This window comes from Pan paniscus, chromosome 3 (genome assembly GCF_029289425.2).
Source record: "Pan paniscus chromosome 3, NHGRI_mPanPan1-v2.0_pri, whole genome shotgun sequence".
In the NCBI taxonomy this organism is placed as follows: Eukaryota; Metazoa; Chordata; class Mammalia; order Primates; family Hominidae; genus Pan; species Pan paniscus.
In genome coordinates this window covers 138,012,919-138,036,569 of record NC_073252.2, presented here as the reverse complement: position 1 = coordinate 138,036,569, position 23,651 = coordinate 138,012,919, and the positions used below count along the sequence as shown (strand labels likewise).

The 23,651-nt window shown below is 44.2% G+C and overlaps 1 protein-coding gene across 2 annotated transcripts in view; it reads left to right on the top strand.

The window, feature by feature from the left end:
* The first annotated feature begins 8,480 nt into the window (after positions 1–8,480).
* The window catches only part of MAML3 (mastermind like transcriptional coactivator 3), a 436,258-nt gene continuing 421,087 nt past the window's right edge, over positions 8,481–23,651 (top strand). For both annotated transcript variants that reach the window (XM_034959164.3, XM_003820676.7), the window contains exon 1: positions 8,481–9,158. In XM_034959164.3, coding sequence (XP_034815055.2) covers positions 8,685–9,158 — 474 coding nt within the window. In that variant the 5' untranslated portion in view covers positions 8,481–8,684. The remainder of the gene's footprint in view (positions 9,159–23,651) is intronic.

Genomic DNA, 23,651 nt, shown 5'->3' with positions numbered 1-23,651 from the left:
ACCTCTCTCCTGTCTTTTGTTATAAGGGCACTAATCTCATTATGAGGGCCCCACCCTCATGACCAAATCACCTCTCCCAAGTCCCACATCCAAATACTATCACACTAGGGATTAGGGTTTCAGTGTATAAATTTTGGCGGGGGACACAAACTCAGTCCATAGCACTTTCTATCAACCATGAGGTAAAGTAAATCTAGTATACAGAGTTTGGCACATTCCTCTATAGACTCTTAGCAACTCCAAAATCTATAGCCCTCACCCCACCATTTATTTATTTATTTAGCTATTTATTTACTTGAGACAAGGGCTCACTCTTGTCACCCAGGCTGGAGTGAAGTGGCATGATCACAGCTCACTGCAGTCTCAACCTCCCTGGCTCAAGCAATCCTCCCACCTTGGCCCCACATGTAGCTGGGACCACAAGCCTGCCACCACGCCTGGCTAATTAAAAAATATTTTTAGAGATGTGGTCTCACTATATTGCCCTGTCTGGTCTCAAACTTTTGGGCTCAAGTGATCCTCCCACCTTGGCCTCCCAAAGTGCTGGGATTACAGCCGCCACCTCCAGCCCCTCCATTGTTTATTTGAGTATGGATGAAGTAGATGGACCCATTGAATTAAAAATAAACATATGTTTATTGCAGCACTATTTACAATAGCAAAGGCTTGGAACCAACCCAAATGCCCATCAATGATAGACTGGATAAAGAAAATGTGGCACGTATACACCATGGAATACTATGCAGCCATAAAAAGAATGAGTTCATGTCCTTTGTAGGGACATGGATGAAGCTGGAAACCATCATTCTCAGCAAACTAACACAGGAACAGAAAACCAAACACCACACATTCTCACTCATAGGTGGGAGTTGAACAATGAGAACACATGGACACAAGGAGGGGAACATCACACACCGCGGCCTGTCGGCGGGTGGGGGGCAAGGGGAAGGAGAACATTAGGACAAGTACCTAATGCATGCGGCGCTTAAAACCTAGATAATGGGTTGATAGGTGCAGCAAACCACCATGGCACATGTGTAACAAACCTGCACGTTCTACACATGTATCCCAGAACTTAAAATAAAAGAAAAAAAAAAGAGAGAAACACACACACACACACACACGCACACACACAGTAAAAATAGTTTTAAGGCTTAAAATATATATATATATATATATATATATATATATACACTTTTTTCTTTTTCTTTTTTATTTAACAAACCAGAAGGCATAGTTTAATTCATGTGTGTTAAAAGCACATTTGGGCCAGCTCTGGTTTCCATACATCCTAGGGTTGTGGGGAATATCACATTGGTTAATATATGGAAAATGCGTTGGCCAGTAGCCGACACCTCGCTGTGATGTACAACAAATATGAGCCCCTTCCCCACCTGACAGACAGCAGAGTGCAGTTGGGGTGAGGGGATCTAAGAGGCTGGCTCTACTCCGCCTCTCTTCCACCTCTGCACCTCTCCAAGTCAATTTATAGAATACCCCAAACCCAGAGACACAGCATTTTGAAATATAAATCATATCGTACTATGATTTTCTTATATTGCATTCAAACAGTTTCTATAGGATGGCAGTGCAGTGCTGCTCTCCTCGGGGGCTATTGCCTGGCACTGGCCACACACAAGTCCCTTTCTGATTTTGTAACTTTGGTAAATTGTGTGCTACCATTCCCTCTTTCATTTACGTGTCCCCCACACACAGTTACAGAGCTCTGTCATGGACAGCCCTGTGTTAGGTCCCAAGACCAATAAAACACAAGTGAGACACAGACAGGTAAATAAACAGTTATAATAGAGTGTAATAATATAAGTACGAAGACAGAAAAATGCCCACTATTCTCAGAGCACTGAGAGGGTGGCTAGCTCAGAATGGGGGCTGAGGGAAGCATGGCCAGAGACAGCTTTCTACAAAAATGACTCCTCAGCTATAACCCCTCTGCAGCAACAAACTTCTGTTAAAATGAGATCTGGGTAAAACACAGTAATTTTATTTTATTTTATTTTATTTTTTTGAGACGTAGTCTCACTCTGTCACCCAGGCTGGAGTGTAGTGGCGCCATCTTGGGTCACTGCAACTTCCGCCTCCCAGGCTCAAGTGATTCTCCTGCCCCAGCCTCTCGAGTAGCTGGGATTACAGGCGTGCGTCACCATGGCTGGCTAATTTTTATATTTTTAGTAGAGACCGGGTTTCACCATGTTGGCCAGGCTGGTCTTGAACTCCAGACCTCAGGTGATCCGCCTGCCTCAGCCTCCCAAGGTGCTGGGATTACAGGAGTGAGCCATCGCCCCCAGCCAAAACACAGTACTTTTAGTTTTGTAAAAAGGTAGAATCTTAAAATGAGAAGGAACCTTAGGAACTTGGTTACATGTTTCTTCCATAGCTTGGTTCAAAGTGGGTCTCTGCCATTTTTAAGCTGTGTGGTTTGGGGAAAGTTCTTTAAGTTTTCTGTGCCTCAGTTTCTATATCAGTGAAATAGAGGATAACAATAGAACCTGGAATAGAGCAAATTTTCAATGACTGTTGGCCATCACAATTAATTATTTCAAGGTTAACAGTTTAGCTGATTATGGGCCTTCAATAAATTTAAAAATTCATAAATATTTTCTTTCAGATGTCTTCAACTTTGTATATGAAAGCCAGACATTGTTCAAGTCAGATGCCTTATTATATTATTTAACCGTGAGAGTAGAAATATATATGAAACAGAATGAGAGACTTTTAAAAAATTTCTCTGCCATGGACTTTAGATAACCTTTCCCCTAATAACCATGAAACCATTATATACATATTAAAATACATGAATAAGAAAATAAATCCTATTAATTCATACTCCTCTCAAAATTTATGACATGGTCTAGGACTTAGTAAACCCCTTCTTAATAAAAAATGAGAATTAACAACATACACAGAATCTTGCGAGAGGTATTTAAATACTTAAGGAAGCAAATTTTTGAAACACCCCTAGTTCTTGAGGCATGTCACCTATATGCAATTGGTTCATAGGTAAAAGGAGATCATTAAAATAGCTCCAAGAGGCCAGTTTTGTTAGGCTAGACAGAGTGCATGCTTCAAATGTAATGAAAATCTATAGCTTTAAAGATATTACATAATCTTTTCAGTTAAATAAGGCCAACCTTTTCTCCTAATAAGGAGGTTTTATTACACAGGGATAGATATTAATATAACATACTCAAAGTACTAATGCTGAAAAAGGCTAGTCAAATTCACCCTTTTGGGATTTTGCCTTTGCGTTGCTACTTCCTCAATATTTAAAGGTCAGAATTCACACACCCAGCTGAGGTTAGGAAGGCCTGGGAGATCTGGACTAGTGATTCTGGTAGAGCAGATGGCAAGGGCCTTGTGGTCGTTGACTTAGGCTACGTGCCCAGGCAATTGTTGTAAATTTAAGTGGATTTAGAACTGCCTTCAGTTTTCACTCTCTCCTATACCACAGAGCTTTCTAGAGTGTGTTCTATTCTGTGGGACATAACAGGATTTTGGCAATGTTAGGTTAAACAAAGTTAAACATGCTTTGCTTCAAGATTTCTTGTGACCTTCAATGTGGTAATAACTCTTTGGAGAGATGCAGTACAGAACATGTCCTAAACTTACTTAGCTCAGAAGCCTTTCTGGTAAAGCATCTTACGGAACCAAGTTTTTCAGACACACTTCTGAAAACGCTATAATAATACATCCACCGCATTGCCAAAGTAAACAGTGTAAATCAGCTTAAGTCCTTTTAATGGCAGCCATTGTCCCAAGGATATAGTCTAAACTGGATGGCCTTGAACAATCCAGGTCCTGCTTGTCTCCCCAGCCTCCATCTCATTTCTCATCACACCCTTTCACACACAATCGTGTGAGAAGGAACTACCACTGGATTTTTTTGGAGACGGATTCTTAGCTCCTCCAAGCATGCACTCTTTTGCTTGTTCCTACACCCACTCCATATTAATTCCATTATGGCATATACTGCCCTGATTCTAGTTGGCCGTCATTGAGGTTGGGACTGTGTTCTATACACTGTTATTATGCTGTTCACCCAGTGCCTACCACAGTGTGTGGCACACAGAAGGCCATAAATATATTCATGGAATTATTGAAATGATACCTATTGCTAGACAGCTGAGGGCACATCCCCCGGCTGCTAGTAATTTAGGAGTGCCTGGGCCCCACTTTGGAAAGATACAAAGGTTTGGTTGCTCATATGTGGGCAGCAGAGGGTTCCTATTCTTCTTTAGCCACAAGATACTCTTTTATGAAAGCAGATCTATTGATCCATAGTAAGAGGGAAACAGAGGGGGCACATAGACTGGAATTTCCGCACAAAGGTCTCTTTCTTGTCACTGGGACACTAGGCCTTCTCAGGTGAATATAGGAAGATGACACAGACTTGGTGTAAAGGAAATGGAACCTGGTTGAACTCCTCAGAACTGCCAACTTTGGCTCAGAGCCAGGACCGCAGGATAACCTGGTGTAGCTACTTATTCATCAAGCCCTTCTTTCCTTGGCATCCAGAGAGATATCATCACAGTTGGGGATGCAGTCATAGTAATTTCTTTCTCATCACTGCTATGGCATCTCAATTATTATTATTATTATTTTTTGTCGTTCAAGAACAATAGCATTGATGCTGTGTCTACCGCTTTCATCCTGAAGTTTTGCCTTGTAGCAGGCTCACAGAAAAGACAAAGATGGTCATGCTGTCAGTGTTCTGCTGTGAGAAGGGACTAAAATTGCTTCTCCAGAACTTGGATTTCTCTATGACTTTCAAGGAGTTCTTTAGGAAGGTGACCAACAAAGCTGGAAACCTTGCAGGACCATATCATGGGATCCGGAAGTAGCCAGCATAAAGGTCTCTGTTTCTTCTAAGGTCACTGGAGTAGATCAACATCTCTAATTCAGGGTGACTGGCATATGTTGCTCAAGATGCAAGCCTTGCTTGCTTCTTGCTTCTTTCTTCTAATCTTCCTGCACAATGAGAATGGGGTTTCTGACCTCTGGTACGTCACAGCAGAGTCCTGCACAGGTCGGTTTCTCAAAGATTCTTCCCCTCTGGCCATCACACAGTTTCTCTTCCTTTCCCCACATCTGGGGCTTGGAGCTTGTGGCTGCCACTCCCATTTTGGAGAGATAAAAGACGGGTGCCTGTGTGTGCGCTTGTTTGTGTGTACACATGTAACAGTTTTTCTTTTGGGTATAGCCCATTCATGCACTAAAATCAGGCAGCAAAGTATACTGTGGTTGTGCAAGAAGAGCTTCATTTGTCATTGGGGAACTCTGTGGTAAAACCACAAAGTGTGCTGTCCCACCTGCTGGTTCCCCAAAGGGAAGGATGCAAATTCTTGTGTCTTTTTGGTTTCCCTTCATGGTAGGAGAGGTAAACAGCTTGAAGGGAATACATGGTGCTGCTATTGTTGCCATTTTTTCCCCAGAATGAGAAACTCTCAATGAATAATTAAATTCTGAGTCACAGGAAAAAGCTAAAATGAGAACCCAAGTCTCAAAAACTAAAGACCCAGTGCTTAAGACCCTCAAATTTGTTGCCTCTGTAAATCAAACTGCAGTCTTTTGTGGGTGATGGAGGCAAGTGAAGGAGGAGGGATAACAATTAAACTACAGTGTGGCCGGGCGCAGTGGCTCACACCTGTAATCCCAGCACTTTGGGAGGCCAAGGCAGGTGGATCATCTGAGGTCAGTAGTTTCAGACCAGCCTGGCCAATATGGTGAAACCCCGTCTCTACTAAAAATACAAAAATTAGCCAGGTGTGGTGGCGTGCACCTGTAATCCCAGCTACCCAGGAGGCTCAGCCAGGAGAATCACTGGAACCCGGGAGGCAGAGGTTGCAGTGAGCCAAGATGGCGCCACTGCACCACTCCAGCCTAGGCAACAGAGCAAGACTCTGTCTCAAAAAAAAAAAAAAAAAAAAAAAAAAAGAATTAAACTACGGTGAAGAGAGAGCAAAGAGAATGCAGAGTCATAGCTTCCCCTCTGTGGCGAAGCCATGTGTTTCCTGAGTTAATAGAGATATTATTTAGTGAATATGTGAAAAAGATAAAGGCCACTTTGCTACCTCTTTTTCTAATTTCTTAAAATTCTCTACATATTTTCAGAATCTGAACGGACTCTTTTGCTACAGACCTAGTCCAGTTAAATTTTCTGACTGAGACTTGAAGAAGGGCAGTTTGATACAGAAATTTGTATATTAACTAAATAGCCTTCAGAAAAAGTGTGGCAACTTCAATGAAATATACACTCTCTTAAGTTGGTTTTACTGCTTAGAAGTAGCCTCACACCGTATTAAATATTTTGCTGCCCATTTTACCATATATCCAGTGAACATTAAAAATATCGTTCACTATATAGAACTGATTAATTGAAGAAAAATATAGCTTCTTATCGCTGACATTATGAGGTTAGAAATAGCATCCTGTGCTAATCTGCAATGCCAAGAAATGAAGATGGTTTAAATCAGATCTCATGACTAATGCATAAGATCCAAAGTTCTTTTATTCCTGGCTATTTTAGAAAACTGGGGTGTATTTTTACCCTAAAAACTAATTCTTAAGATTTATTGAAATAATACAAAATGACTTATAATTAACATCTCACAATCAAGATTTATAGTTTACTGATTATTAGAGAAATAATAATTTCTCCATCTTAATTTTTAAAAATATGTATATGCAATGGTTTAAGTCCATATTCAAGAATATTTGATCCTTAGTTGTTATTTTTTAGATAATATCGGGAAAGATAATGTGCTTTAATAAAATGGAAAGTTTAGATTGATTTCTGCAGTTGCTAGTCCATTTTAATTGTACTTATTGTGAATTCATTGAAATGGAAAGAAATATATCCAGCAATAAAGTAGGCCTGTTATTTTTGCTTGTTTTTGTTTTGGTCATGACAAACTGTGAAATGCTGTGTTTTTTCTATAGTTCTAGTCCGTGAAATCTGCAATCTTTCCACTTGATTTACGAAGGACCTTAATTACTGCTGTCATTAGCACCTAGTGTTCAAAACAGTCTGTTTAAATGTACTGTTAGTCTCACCTCCAAGTCCCTGCTTGCTTTATTTTTTTCCAAGGGTAAGTAAAACAATAATTGACTTAGTAACAACAATCATTATGTACAGTGAGTTAAATAATATTACACATTTTTGATGCCTATTTCTATTTATTTAGAATTTGGTATTTGTGTGTTCAGTCTGGCCTAGACTTGGAACAAGTGTCCGTAAGTAGCGCTGTTACTAGCGCAGACTTATTACCTGGGTTTTAAAAACAAGTCACTCATTTGCCTTTTTCTTTCCACATGGATAGGGATGACAGACAACTGCTGTAAAGCTTCAATGTTTCTGCCTGGTCATGCACAGTTCTGCAATATAATGCATAAATGTATAACAACAACTTGGGATCGCTTGATACTTTCCTTGGAATAAGGAAACCCTACCAGGCGCGTCCCCGCGCACGCGCGCGCGCGTACACAGACACACACACTCACACACGCTCTCACGCACACACACAGGTCAAAAGTTGATTTATTTCTGAGATCCCCCCAGAATCTTTCTTCTCTCCGTCGCCGACGGCTCTGGGCTTCTCGGCGGGGCGGTAGTGTGGTTGGGGGCGTAGGAGGGGCGCCGGGCGCCGAGGCGACGGAGACGGGAGCCGGGTGCTGGTGCGTGCCGCGCCCGCTCCTGCCGGGTGAGAGTCCGGGCCGGGTTTTGCGCCGTGTCCGCGGGCCTGTCTCACGGCCTCCAGCCGCCGCCGCTGCCGTGTTTACTGAGCTCGCGCGTCCTGATATCACTCCGCTGGCATGGAGGAGGAGGAGGAGGTGGAGGAGCGAGAGGAGGAGGAGGAGGCGGCGGCGGCGGCGGCGGCGGCGGCGAGCAGTTGATCATTGTGATGGTGGCAGGAGCAGCGGCGGCAGCGGCAGCCCAGCCGAGCGTTAGGTGCTGCTCTCTGCGCGGCGTTTTGCAAAGGACTTCACCGATCTACTTTTGCAGTCGCCTCGGACTGTCCATGTGTTTACTTCCCCCAGCCCGAGGATTCGATATCTAGGTTCCTGTGAAATGCAACTGAGCAGCCAAAGTACTTTGAGAACACGGGGCGGCATAAACACCAAAACTTTTTTGTGGAAGGAAAATGCAATAAGCAAGCTTGCCGTTTTCCGATGCGGTGTGGAGTGAGTGTGTGTCGCGCGTGTCCGCACTGGAGGCATATGCTTGTGTGTGTACATGGGGTGTGTTTTTCGGTATGTAGGGAGAAAATGCTTGCCAACCACCGGAAATCTCCTGGAATTTATTAGAAAATAATGGATTATAAAAAGAAGGCAAGCGAGGAGCGGATCTCCCCTTGAGTTGCAACCCGATTTGCTGCTGGCTCAGTTTGTTGTGATTCTTTTTGTTGATAGGTGTCTGATGGTATTCCGATAACGTTCCCCCCTTTTCTTCCCCTTGAGCTTTTACAGTTTAAAAAAAGGAAACAAAAACCACCCCAAAATCTCTCCCCCCCCGTTTTTTTCGCCCCGTCGGGATCGCCGTTTCCATCCATGTGCTTGCGTCTCCCCCGCGTTCCACTTAAACTATTTTAATCCTTGGACCCAAGGAGGAGGCTGATAGGGGGGTGGATAAAAAAAGTTCTTCCAAAATAGTGTGCCCGGGGAGCAGGATGGGGGATTTCGCAGCCCCCGCTGCTGCCGCGAATGGCAGTAGTATTTGCATCAACAGTAGCCTGAACAGCAGCCTCGGCGGGGCCGGGATCGGTGTGAATAATACTCCCAATAGTACTCCCGCTGCTCCGAGTAGCAATCACCCGGCAGCCGGTGGATGCGGCGGCTCCGGGGGCCCCGGCGGCGGTTCGGCGGCCGTTCCCAAGCACAGCACCGTGGTGGAGCGGCTCCGCCAGCGCATCGAGGGCTGCCGGCGGCACCACGTCAACTGCGAGAACAGGTACCAGCAGGCTCAGGTGGAGCAGCTGGAGCTGGAGCGCCGTGACACCGTGAGCCTCTACCAGCGGACCCTGGAGCAGAGGGCCAAGAAATCGGGCGCCGGCGCCGGCACCGGCAAACAGCAGCACCCGAGCAAACCCCAGCAAGATGCGGAGGCTGCCTCGGCGGAGCAGAGGAACCACACGCTGATCATGGTGAGAGCGCACGGGCAGCGGGCTTGCGGCGCGCGTTGGGGGTGGTGGTGGTGGTGGGGGCGCGTGGAGCTTCTTACATGGGGGTACAAGGGTCTGATTTGCACGGTGGGTGAGGTGGGCTGAAGCCTAAGGGTTAACGTCAACTTTTCTTAGGGAAAAAGCTGCCGTCGTCGCTACCTGTTAATCTGTCAGGGTTGTCAGATTTGGGGAGGAGGGGGCGAGAGGGGAGAAGCCAGTCACGACTGCGAGGGGCGGAGGGAGCCTAGAGGAGCGTCGGAGTGAGGTGCTGGAAAAGTTTCCCCCCTTCCCTTTCTTAAGATACCGATTTGAAAGAGTGAACCCCTGAGTTGAAACCTTGCTCCTCCTCTTCGCCGCTCCCCACCCCACCTCTAGCCGCGCCGCCTCGCCTCCCCAGACCCGTCCCCCTACGCCCACCCCTCTCAGCACATCCGCCGGGTGCGTGGAAATATTGATGCTGTCGCAGGTTCTGGGCGGGCACCAGGCCCTCAACCCCTAGGGGGGAAGCGGGGAAGGAGAGCCTCTCGCCTCCTCTCCCCAGCTCACCCCCTTTGGGCTGAGAAAGTCTGAGAGTTTTGTGAATGAACTTTGAAGTGGGTGAGAAACGAGCGAGGGTGGCTGCGCGCGGGGGTGCTCGCGGGAGCGCGCGCGGATGCGGGGCGCGGGTGCGCTCCGCTCTTTGCTCGCGACTCGGGGCTAGCCCGGCAGGTGGAGCGGCTGGGAGGGTTAAGAGGGGACCGGCCTGGAGGGGGCGGGAGGGGAAAGCAATAGCCAGGGTTTGCGCCAAGAGGCCCCACCACACAACTTCGCTTGGGATTCTTTCCTTTTTTCCTTTTAAACTTGCGTGCACGGAGTCTTTCTCCGCTTGGCGCCCCCCGCCCCGCTGCCCGCCAACTTTGGGGGCCTGCTTAATAAGCCCAGAGCAATGGAAGGTAGCAGGGAGGTAAAAGAGGCTTAAATGGCTGGGTGGGCGGGTTCGAGGTAGGATGAGCAGCCAATGGCTTAACTTCTCCAGGAGGAAGGGGCAGTTCCCACCCCCCAAGCCGGAGGCTAGAATCCTTTCTCTTATCTCCCCTCTCCCATTCTTTTGCTTTCCTTTCTGGGTGAGGGGAGGCCGGAAGCTTGGGAAAGGTGTCTGCCCCCCCCCCCCACCGCGCCGCCCGGGTGCTGGGTGGGCCAGGCGACGGGGATCCTGGAGCGTGCCGGGGCCGCGCGCCTTCGCCTGTTTCCCGTGCAGACCGCCCAGCGATCGGCGGCGCAGAGCCCGGCAGGGGCGGCCCTCCCGTCGTGCGGTTTAGAAATCGCACACGTTCCCGGTCTGTGAGTCCCCGGCGCCGGGGTGGTGCCAGTGCTGCCGTGGGCTTTCGCCGGGGGCTCGGGCCGGCGCTCGGTGACAAAGAGTCGGCTTGGGGGAGGGGAGGCGACGCCGCAGTGTTCGCTCCCCACGTCCCCCCACCCCGCACGTGAAGAGGAACAATTTGTTTATCTTGGGCTTCAAGAATCCTTCCCTCCTCCCAGTTCTCCGGGGGCGCTCAACCCCTCCTCCCTCCCCTCCCAGGTCGGCGCGATCCTGCCCAGTCCCGCCGGCAGCACCTTCCCTCCTCCTCCCCCTCCCCTTCCTCCTCCCTTCCTCCTCCTCCAGCCACTCTTGCCCGCCTTCTCCCTCCCTTTTGGAACGTGGCCGTGGGGGAGGGAGCGGGAGGCGCTTTGTCCGCCTCGCGGCCCAGCTCAGCCCCCGGGGCCGCTGGGCTGGGAGGGGTGCTGCGCCCCGTGGCCCTGCCCGCTTCATCGCGGCTGTCCCCGCCCCGCCGCGCCCCCCATGCCCCCGCGTCCCTCCTCTCCGCTCCCCCTGCGGCTGAGCCTGCCCCGAGCGCGAAGAAGGGGCCGTCTCGGTTGGTTTTGAGGAAGAACGACAGTTCCAGAGTCGGGGGAGGTTCTCGCTTTACAAACAGGAAACCGAAAACCACTGACACACTGTAGTTTTTCTGATTGTAGCCGGAGGCGGGGCCGGTCCTGCATCTCGACTGTAGCTCCGGTCCCTTTCTCCAACCTATTTCTCTCCCAGCCCCCGCCCCCCTAGCGCCCTTCCACGGAGGAGGAGATTCACTTTGTGAACCTGAGACTGAGAATTTAAGAGGCACTGAAGGTTTCATGCCTGCCCACCCCGCGTCCTCTTTTCGTGTATTTGTACACCCCACGCGCATGGATTGCGGAGAAATGGGCTCCTTTCGGGAGGCTCCAAAATTCCCGTGCCACAGAATCTCTCACAACCTTTGGGGATCAAGGACTGCTGTGGCGTTTACCTCGCCAGCTGGGCGACCCTGGAACAAAAGCCAGTGCCGTTCCCAGTGCCGGGTCTCTGGACACGGCAAGATGAGTAGAGTTTGCGACCAGAAACTTTCGGTGTTTGGGTTGTGTTCTCTGGTTTCCGCCCTGGTGGAGGGAGGGCTCGGGTGCGCGCGCCTGGTTTGTGATACACTCGCAGGTGGAAGCAAGCCCAGCCTCCTGACCTTACTGGGAAGAAGACAGCAAGCCCAAGCCACAGCTTACTTTTGAAAATAGAAAGATAATGCTTGCTTCAATAGACAGAGACATCAGCTGTAGATTTCATAGTGAATCCCAGTTTAGCAAATTAGCAACAGATAGACTTGAAAGATGACTGCCTGAAAATAAAATTTTCTATCATTTTATGACAATGATTTAGCCTGTTGATTAGACTTACGCACTAATAAATGCCAGGGCTATGTACAGAATAGTAGTGTATTTTAGCTTCAGCTGTTTCACATGCATCTCTCACTGGTATGTATGATGAGTGTGATGAATGTAATGTAAGCCTTAACTCTAAGCAGAGTTGCAAGTAAATTCTGTGTACCAAAAAAAAAAAAAAAAGAAAAAAGAAACATGCTCTACAAGTTATATTTCCTTTTAAAATAATTAGTTTAAAAGTTAACCTTGGCTTCTGAGAGTATTTTAACAGTCTGTATTGAGGTAAAATCTCAAAAATAGAGGTTGTAAAGAAAACGTTGCTCTTCATTTTCTTGAATTGACTGCAGGATTATAGTTGTACTCCAGTGAGGCACAGAACAATTAAATGTAGTTCTCAGATTGGGCGCTCTATTTGGAAAGCCCTAAAGAAAAACAATGATCACCCACAACCAAATAATAATAACGGTGATATAAAAATAAAGATGAATAGGATTCTTTACTGTTTCATTGGTATTGTTTACTTTCTAAGGACCAATATGTCGGAAGTACTAAATATCGATTAATTATCTTTCTGCCTCGCTTGGATTAAGAAGGCAGTCTAATGAGGGCTTTGCCTCTTTTGATTTGTTTTCCTATCTTACACATTTACAAGAATGGGCATGAAAAACAACAACAAAAAAAATAGCAAACAAAAAGCAGAGTGGGTGAGGGGTAAAAAATTTTCCTTGGCTCCAGGCTGCCACAGAGGGGGCTGGGTTCTGTGTGAGTCCTCACCAGCCCTGTTGATAGAGCAGGTGGCACAGACCTGGGTTTGAAGCTGCACTACCTCAGGTATTAGGTCCGTTCTGAACATGTAGTCAAATGATCCCATCCCAACCACCACCACTTTATTGACATAGTTTTTTTCTTCCCCTCAAAGACTTGGTGAAAATTATTGACTTCACCTATCAGAGAGCCTCAGTTGAAAAGATGGCTTTTAATTATCTGTGGTAACAAAAGGGGGCATTGTTTATTTGCTGTATTTGGAACTGAGGTCCTGGTTAAAATTTTAAGGTAAATTTCAATTGACAAGTACATTTTCAAGCTGAGCAGGCACATCAAAAAGCATGACAGTGCACAGTTTTCAAAATTTTAAAATGGTGATAGTCTTAGTTGACTTAGATAAGACCATATTATTTTCATGACCTCTTCACTGTATTAGCACCATCGTAACTTTCAGAGTGTGCTTAATTTATATACAGCTTACAGACTGCATAAATCTATGTGACCCCTGTTCTGAAGAGCTTATCACAAAAAATTCATAACATGCATTTAATAATAAATGCGTTATTACCGAGTATTGGAGACAACTACAACCCATCCAAAATGTTCCATCCATTCCTGGAATAGATTCAGGAAATGTCAACATATTAGTCCACTGCTGAATGTCCTTATACATTAATCTGGCTTCCCATTTCTTACCCTGTTGAAGGTAAATTACTGGCTCTGTATCAATTTTTTTGGCAAGCTCGTATCACCAAGCTATTTCTACATCTTCCCTATGATAACCTTTTCTTTGGCTTATCCTGTTCTGCTGCTAGCATGGGTAACAGGACAGACTGTCTTTCGGAAAGCTTTCCATTGCCCAACACAGCGTGCCTTAAGTTTGTGGAAAACTTTTTGAAATTTTGTTTTTTCTGTCCTTCATATGTATTTTTTTCTTTTAATTCTCAAGAAGCATTTTTTTAAGCTCCAATACATATTTAATTCTATTATGTTATTTGGTTGTGGTATATTTTATTTAGTACTGGGCAGCCAGTGGTCAGAAAAGTAGAAGCAGAGTTAGTTAAGCATTAATCATAATCTACAAAATGGTCTTCAAGCTGAGTTCCTTCCCAGGGAAAGCCAAGTTTTCAGGAAGCTAGTATGCTTGATACTTTCTATCCTGTCTCATTAGAATTATAAGGGCAAACTTTAGAATCTTTTTTAGGATTTCTGCCACCTGACAGGAGAAAAATGGGCAGTCCTGGTACATAGTTTACTGACATCTCTGGAAGAAGAAGGATGAGGAATTTAATATTAAAATAGAGTTATATGGAGTTATTTTCTGAATATCGCTGTGAGACTAATGGCCAACTGTTGTTAAAGAAGTTTTCCTGCCCATTTGGTTGAGATAGGAATATAAGGCATTTCTCTCTCTCATGCATGCATGTGCACACACACACACACACATTCACTCATTCACTCACTCACCCTGGTGTGAGTGTCATAGAAGGGATCCAGTGTAAGAACCTGTTTTGCATGTTAAATAGTAATTCTTGGATATATTTGAAGTACTTGTGTGATTACTGTTCCCTGTTTGTTAAGTAACAGTCCTGTCTTATACTCTTGAGCTTAAAAAGGCTAAATTCTGTTGTCTTTTTCCACATTACCCATCTTGGAGATCTGTGAAATCAATCAAACAGACATCAGACTCTTATAAAGAGGAACATATTTAAAACTCACTGTCAAGATTTTCATAGTGTCTACCTTTTAAGTCTCCCAAATAGCTTTACATTTTTCACTCTATTATTCAAAGGCTGATTATTGAGTTTTCAGATCCCCTGGCTGCTTGCTTTGTTTTTCCTTCCCCCACCTGCTGCCAACCTTTTGGTCTTTTCAGTGATCTTTAACACCGTTATCAAAGAGTGGGAAGAAGCAATAAGAAGAGAAAAAATTTAATTTTGGTGCTCCTGACTCTCAGAACTAATGAAACAATCAGATACAATACCATTTTGGATTTAGTATGGATTTGCCTTTATTCTTACTTAGCACAAATAATAAAGACTGAGTTTCTAATTTCATTCATTCATTCAGCAGCATTGGTACATTGTCCATAGTGTTTCATGGAAGTTAAGATACTAAATCACGCTCTTGCATCCAAGACTTTGACAATATATATTCTCTGTAGATTTTCAGTATTATTCTAGCCAGATTCAAGGGCATAACAGAATTTTTTTTTTTTTTTTTTTTTTGAAATGGAGTCTCACTCTGCTGTCAGGCTGGAGTGAAGTGATGCAGTCTCGGCTCACTGCAAGCTCTGCCTCCTGGGTTCAAGTGATTCCCCTGCCTCAGCCTCCTGAGTAGCTGAGACTACAGGCATGTACCACCACGCCTGGCTAATTTTTTGTATTTTAGTAGAGACAGGTTTCACCATGTTGGCCAGGATGGTGTCGATCTCGTGATCTGCCCACCTCAGCCTCCCAAAGTGCTGGGATTACAGGTGTGAGCCACCGCCCCCGGCCAAATTTTTAAAAATCAGTATAGTCATTGTCACTAACGACAGCAGTTTCAGGCTTCAGGGTGTTATATCACCTTTCCATGATTTTTAAGGAAAATATTATAATATGCTTTACTTTCCTGTTGTTTCATACCAATTTGACATTGGTATCTGCAAAATAAGTTAATTTGCAGATGACTGCTCCAAAATTACAGGATCCCCCAACAAATTAAATTTTTATTACAAATACAGCCTGCTTTCCAGACAGATTCCAAAAATTCACTATTTAGTTTTGTGACTTGGAAATGTAGCTTCTGAAAAATCAGCTGTCACCAAGAACTGATTAATTTAGTTTAATTTTTTTGTTGTTTAAATCTAAGAAAGTTTAAAGAACAAAAGAAATAGGGTTAGATAAAATTATGCAGAAAATGGAGCGGAGGGCCTGCTGTATAATAAATATACTTAAAGATCATGGGGTTCCTATTCAGTGGATCAGAGAAGGAGCACACTTTTTTTAAAGTCTACTTGGCAATTCCATCTGTTAAACAGTGGAGGGGTTTTTGAGTTCCTTTCTCCATTTAGGACAGAAGCACAGCATTCGGCGTTCTCTGAGGGCCGCATGCACGCATGGATAGGAGCAGGAAGTTACTACTATGGCAAGCTGTGTATACTATTCTTGGAGAAATTTAATTAAAAAATCTCAAAAGGTGGCCGGGCACAGTGGCTCATACCTGTAATCCCAGCACTATGGGAGGCCGAGACCGGTAGATCAGTTGAGATCAGGAGTTCGAGACCAGCCTGACCAACATGGTGAAACCCCGTCTCTACTAAAATACAAAAATTAGCTGGGCATGGTGGCACACGCCTGTAATCCCAGCTACTTGAGAGGCTGAGGCAGGGGAATTGCTTGAACCTGGGAGGTGGAGGTTGCAGTGAGCCGAGATTGTGCCATTGCACTCCAGCCTGGGCAACAAGAGTAAAACTCCTTCTCCAAAAAAAAAAAAAAGAAAAGAAAAGAAAAAAAAGGCCAGGCGCAGTGGCTCACGCATGTAATCCCAGCACTTTGGGAGGCCGAGGGGGCAGATCACGAGGTCAGGAGTTCGAGATAAGCCTGACCAACATGGTGAAACCCCATCTCTACGAAAAATACAAAAATTAGCCGGGCGTGGTGGCGCATGTCTATAATCCCAGCTACTTGGGAGGCTGAGGCAGGAGAATTGCTTGAACCAGGGTGGCAGAGTTTGCAGTGAGCTGAGATCGTGCCACTACACTCCAGCCTGGTGACAGAGTGAGACCCTGTCTCAAAACAAAACAAAACAAAACAAAATCTCAAAAGGCTTGCAGTACTTCCTCTGACATAAAGAAAGTGATTCCTCAATAATAATTTAGGCACCTTTTAATTATATTGGACCTCCCATTGGTTGGAAATGACCTTTATGCTGAAGTAGAACCTTTTAAAATGCTAATAACTAACATTCATCCCCCTTTTGCAATGGCTTAACAACTGTAGAAAACTTAAGTGAAATATTTAGTTTTTAACTACCAACTTCCAGAATTTTCCTAACTCCTTTTATTGCCATCCTGTTGAGTAGAATCTGGTTGTGTATCATTTCATGTTTATGGACCCTCCACCCCTCAACTGTTAACAGTGTTTTACTTCCATGGGTAAAGGAGGTTATTAGGTTACACTGCTGTGTATCTCTCCTTCCCTTTCCCAGCATCTTTCTCCACCTCCAGAGCACGTCTGGACAGGGGCTTCTATCTCTTCAAAGGAAAAGGCCGAAGTGCTCTAAGTCTATTTGTGTAGATTCAACCTGGGTTGCAACTGTGACTCAAAAGGATTGCACAGCTCTGAAAGACATGCTCTGCTTGTGCCCTTTATTCTCACTCTGGTTGGTTATTTTTCTTTGTTTGTTAGATGCTGAAAGTAGCTCAGCGATTGAGAGTGAATCTAAAAGGCTGGGTACCCAGTAAAGGGCTTGAACTAGTGTTAAGGTAGGAGAGGCAAAAAAGGATGAGCATTTTGGAGGCATCACCTAGAATGGATATCAGAGGAGAGAGACATGTGAGAGCAGGTGTGGGTAAACAGACTATATCCTGGTGCTTTGGGAGTTTGCAGAAGTAAAGCATGCTTTTAGTAACCTATTCTGAACTTGGAGAACTTGCTGAAACTCGAATATATATTTTTAAGAGCTAATGGCTATATTGTTTGTACCTGGAAAGCAAATCATGTTCCTGAAATATTTCTGTGCTCTCTTAAATTATTACTACTGCCATGTGAATGGATTTACTGTAGGATTCCTTTAATTCTTTTTTTTTTTTTTTTTTGGTTTTGCTTTTTTTTCGGAGACAGGGTCTCACTCTGTCACCCAGGCTGGAGTGCAGTGGCACAATCCACCTCCCAGGTTCAAGCAATTCCCCTGCCTCAGCCTCCCGAGCAGCTGGGACTACAGGTGCTCGCCACCACTCCCAGTTAATTTTTTGTTTTTTTGGTAGAGGTGGGTTTTTGCTGTGTTTCCCAGGCTGGTCTCAAACTCCTGAGCTCAGGCAATCTGCTGGTCTTGGCCTTCCAAAGTGTTGGGATTACAGGCATAAGCCACTGAGCCCGGCCTTAATTCATTGATTATTAACTGGTAGAGGTTTGGCCATACCCCAGGAACATTTGGCAATGTAGGGAGACATTTTTGGTTGTCACAGCTGGAGGGCTGCTACAGGTGTCTAGAAGGCAGGGGTAGAAGTGGGTAGAAGGAAGGGATTCTACTAATATCCTACAAGAGATTACACCCGTAACAGAGAATTACCTGATCCAAAATATTGCTGCTGGTGAGGGGCCCTGCTTTAAACAAGGAGCTCTCCTAGGGTTTTGAAAATATGAAAGAAGATGGGTTTACACATGCGGCATTACTCTCAGCTTTTTAAAAACATCATTACTTGAAGAGCAGAGAGAGGCAGAGGTGCCGCGATGAGGTGAAGGATGCCTGGGAAGAAGTTAGAGGACTGCTGTGTTGCATGGCAGCGCCATCCTAGCTGGCCACGTGGTATGATGTTCTGGCTGTTTACTTCATGATTGTTATCTCTTCTTGCCTGTCAGAAAGGTGAACGGTTGTCTTTTTTTGAGACAGAGTCTCGCTCTGTCGCCCAGGCTAGAGTGCAGTGGTATGATCTCAGCTCACTGCAACCTCCACCTCCTGGGTTGAAGCGATTCTCCTGCCTCAGCCTCCCGAGTAGCTGGGATTACAGGCGCCCGCCACCACGCCCGGCTAATTTTTGTATTTTTAGTAGAGACGGGGTTTCACCATGTTGGTCAGGCTGGTCTTGAACTCCTGACCTCATGATCTGCCCGCCTTGGCCTTCCAAAGTGCTAGGATTACAGGTGTGAGCCACCGCGCCTGGCCAGTTGTCATTCTTTTCACCTCACAGAGTCATTGATCAACGAGTTAGTATACGTAAAAGTCCTGAACACCTTATGGTGCTGCACAAATGCTAGGCATATTTTAATGAGTGACTTTCATTTCACTTAGTTGTTGCCTTCTGCCCAAATGCAGACTTAAAGTTGAGTGATTTGAGGCTTATTTCACTCGTGCACAAGCCAACGTCTCCTGAACATGTACTGAGCAACTGTTGCACGTTGGGCACTGTTCTAGCCACTGAGGATGCAGTGGTGAACAGGACGTCCTTATTCTCACTGGGCTGCAGCAGGACATAGTTTTACATTTCAAATTAGTTTTATGAAATGGTATTTGTTGTCTTATTAGACATGTAAATGGAAACACTTAAAAAAACTAACATTTAGGAAAATCCTAAGGGCGTCAGATGCTTTGTATCTTCTTGCAAGCATTGCTTTCTGTAACAAAATTCATTTCAAATAAAACTGTGCAGAGGAGAGGGTTAGTTCGTGTGGTGGGGAATAAGATTAAGGTATGGTATAGTTGTTAGAAATGAGGCAGATCATTGTCTTTCTTTCCCCCCTTGTTTTTGGGACGAGGTGACACTTGTAGCATCATGATCATGGCTTGACACTGAGCTTTTAGAGGAAACTAGACAAAGAGGAGAACATTTAGAAAGAAGCATACAGGAAGGTGCAAAGTCTTGAAACGATGTCACAGGAAGAACAGCTGGAAGACCTGGAGGTGTTTAGTCTGATTTAGGGGGTGATAGGATTGCTTTCTTAAAATATTTGAAGGACTGTCACTTGAAGAAGGGATTAGATGTGCTCTGTATGGCCTCAAGGGGATAAATTTAGGATCTCTGGTTGACAGTTATTAGGATCCAGGTTGTGGTTTAATAGATATATTTAAAAAGCCAATCTTATGAAAATTTAAGCTGTTCAAAGATGAAATAGGCTGCTTTGCTGAGTAGAACTGTCCCAGCAAAAGTTGTTCATTTGGCTGGAACATTGGAGAGGGACAGGGACTTTGTCTATTCATTATTATATTTCTATGACTTGAAAGGACCTACATGTACATAGGAGGAACGCTAAATATTTGTTGAATAAATTACTAAATGAAAGAAAATAGGTTAAGAAGTGACTTAATTCCTCCCCTCAATGTTATTTCCTTTCTCGGAAGTAGCTACAGTCTGGAATCTCTTTCTCCAGACCCTCTTCTGTTCACTTACATATATATTATATATTGTACATAATCACATATTCATTTTTTCTACATAAATGGAATCATGTATACTTGTCTGAAATACACTTTTTTCTCTTTCATATATTTTAGAGAGCCATCCAAGTTGGTGCATATAGATCCTCAACTCATTCTTTTTAACTGCTATATAGCATTCCATATTGTGACCATTTCATAATTTATTGAATGATTCTCTATTGATTGATACTTTGGTGGTTTCTTATTTTTTGCTAATTAAATGTTTCTGTAATGAACATCCTTATCCATATATCCTTGTACATATGTGAGCATTTCTGTAGCACAGATTTAGGGTTCTTTCTATAGATATAATATGTATAAAGAGAAAAAAGTTGGCGGAAAAATCTCTTAATCTAATATGGTTTAATATAGCACCTGAATCTTATTACAGCCCATTTTAGGGCAAATGATAATTATGTCTCCTTAACAATATGGCTTAAAAAAGTATCAACTCTAGTAACTAGTGTTGGTCTTTGCACAGAACATTACTAGTTTTTAAAGGCCGTGTATTTGGCAAATAACACATCTTACAGGAGTGACGTTCCTTTTCCTCAGCTGGCCCTTAAAGAGGTTTTACTGAAGGAGGAACCTGCTCAACCAGGTCCTGCTCATTCTGTGAAAGTGGGAAATTCACTTCCTTGAACAATTTTGTGGTTCTTTTTACCTTTCCTGAGCTTTGTGTTTCACAGGCTTGATTATATGGCTTTATTTGCAAAATGTATTTCAGTGGGTGATACAGAACCTAGGGTGTTCGTGGGTGCAGATTGGAGTGGTCATAAAAATCTCAGGTCTGTGAGTTGCCACTTCCTACAGGTTAAATTACCCTGACTAATCCAGTCATCTGTGTAACATGGTAATAACAACCTGCTGACCTGGCCAACTGTAGAAAATGCATCAAAATGGACTTGCTTCGACAGGCACCTTATAGCATTTGTTTAGACAGTGAGAAGTCCTATCAGTTTTCATTATACACAGGTGCTGCAGTGGTCTGAAGACTGCCCTTCATCAGAGTTCTTAGTTATTTTGCTTTCCCTTTGGCATAGCAGCCCCTTACACTAAGATAATAATAATTATCGTCTATATTTTCACAGTAGCTGGAGCAACCTGGCTCCAGAATCTGTGCTCTTGGCTACTATATTTTTCTGCCTTCACCTGACTGCAGTGTTTCTTCTTGAAAAGGTTGTCTGAGCAACTGCATTTTCTAAATAGCCGTGTTTTGGCAAAGAGCAGTTCTCATCTATTTGACTTTCCTTTATTGGTCTGAACAGGAGCCACAATTCAGGGACATGGTAGTGCTGGTTCTTGCCAGGCCCTGCTGTTTTATGATGAGGTCCCCAACTTTGCTGTCTCCTGGCCTCACATACCCCTGGCCTTGAATGTTTCTCCTCTCCCCATCTCCTGTCCCACCATGTCATGTTCCACCTTTGTGACAGTGACAGTAGGACCTGGAACCTTGTACAAGGTACATGTGGCAATGATTTGACCCAGAGAGATAAACCAAGGGTGGGAATGTACGTGATTCGGCGCCTAAACTTTATATGTCATTCTCTACCAAATGATTCCAATAAACTAAGTATTATGCTTCAATTTATGATCTAGATTTGGTTTAGCCATTTTTTTGCCATTTAGCTGGGCCCATAGCATCTTATTGCTTCCTTGTTTATTCTGAACCTTTGGCTAGCTAAGTTAATGCAGCTATGTGCTCACTGTAAGCTTTAGGAAAGGGGGCTTCCTCATTCCATAGATAGCTAGGTGCCTTCTGTTTCAGTGGCTTAAATAGCAAAAGTTGGTTGTATACATAAAATTAAAAACTTCTCTCTTAATCTTGCACCTAGGCCATCCAGTATGATAAATTAAGAGATTCTTTTTTATTTTTTTTTTTATTTTTTTTTATTTTTTGAGACGGAATCTCACCCTGTCACCCAGACTGGAGTGCAGTGGTGCGGTCTTCGCTCACTACAACCTCTGCCTCCTGGGTTCAGGCAATTCTCTTGCCTCAGCCTTCCGAGTAGCTGGGACTACAGGTGCGTGCCACCATGCCCGGCTAATTTTTTTGTGTTTTTAGTAGAGACAGGGTTTCACCATACTGGCCAGGCTGGTCTCGAACTCCTGACCTCGTGATCCACCCGCCTTGACCTCCCAAAGTGCTGGGATTATAGGCGTGAGCCACCGCGTCCGGCCCCAAATAAAGAGACTCTTAAAGGTGCTGCTCTGGTCATGCAATACAATTTCAACCTATAACTTTTCCTTAATTCTTTAGTTTAGCTACTCTACTGTCCCTCTGAGGAGTGCCATCTTATTTTTTGTGTGTTTGCTTCTAATATTTCATGGTTCTATTTCTTTTATTTCTAGCACTAGAATGTTTTCTTTCAAGGATGACTTTCACCTATATGCAAGGTAGACAACTGTCTTGCATTTTGCATGAAGTACACTTCCCTTTATATTGATTATAGATAAATGGTTATCTAAATGTTTTGAATACCAGTTATTTCATAGCTATCTGATTATAACAACTATTAGATAAAAACTATTTTCCAAAGACTATCGAGATTACAGCTGTTGCAATAAACATGTAATTTCTAATTCCTTTGGAAAACATTTTATTTTTATTTGAAAGAGTCCGGAGATGATTTATAATAGGTAATAAATGACTAAAATCAAATCTTAACCTTACTATGGATTTTGTTGTTGTTGTTAAGAGATAGGGTCTCGCTTTGTTTCCCAGGCTGGTCTCGAACTCCTGTTTTAAACTATCCTCCTGCCTTAGACTCCCAAAGTGCTGGGTTGATAGGCATGAGCCACTGTGCCCAGCTGGATTTTTGTTTTTAATATAACTCAAAAAGTGAGTGTTTCAGACCGTTTCTTTAAAGAAAAATGTGGCAAAGTTTCAAGACTATTCCAGCCTGGGCAACAGAGTGAGACTCTGTCTCAAAAGAAAAAAAAAAAAAGACAACAGGGACTTGCTCTGTCACCCAGGCTGGAATACAGTGGCACCATCTTAGCTCACTGCAGCCTCCAACTCCTGGGCTCAAGGGATTCTCCTGCTTCAGCCTCCTGAGTAGCTGGGACTACAGGTGCCTGCCACCATGCCTGGCTAATTTTTAAAATTTTTTGTAGAGATGGTTTCTCACTATGTTGCCCAGGCTGGTCTCAAACTCCTGATCTCAAGCGATCCTCCTGCCTTGGCCTCTCAAAGTGTTGGAATTACAGGCATGAGCCACTCTGCTTGGCCTAAAGGCTAATTTTGACAGAATAGCCAAATAGCCATATGAATTTATAAATAGGAGTATCTTGTTAACATATACGCAAAGAAATTTGACATATGTCAGAATTCAACAAAATTTTCTGGATACTAAGTCAAAGAAGATATGAAATTTTAATTCTTTATTCTTGAGTTTGGGCTTCAGGATGCCTAAGTGATAATACCGCCAGAGTCCCCAGCTGGGGCAAAGCATAACATTCCCTTCCTATGCTGCCATCTTCTGTTCCTGGCTCCTTTTGTGCCCAGTTCTAATCCACTGTGGGACTTCAGTCCATCGTTTCCCCTCTCTCACTGGGGAGAGTGTGTGGCGATAGCAGTGGACGCCTTTGCCAAGCATGCAGGTGGCGTTTGTCTTTAATCACTTAAGGTATTTCCTCACGGTGGTGTGTGCAGATCAGCACCTCATGGGTTGTAATATTCTCTTACTATTCCCATCCTGCAGTAGCCCTCTGCCCGGAGATTCTCTGATGTTTGGTAAACAGAGGTGGTTTATATAAAGAAGCAACTTTCTCCGTTTAGAAGTTGTTATGGCTAAATGGTTGAAAATGTATTTTGCAGTTTAACTAGGAATTCTTAAATGGTTTGCAGCTGCTATTGGATTTTTTCACGTTCATTTTCTTCAA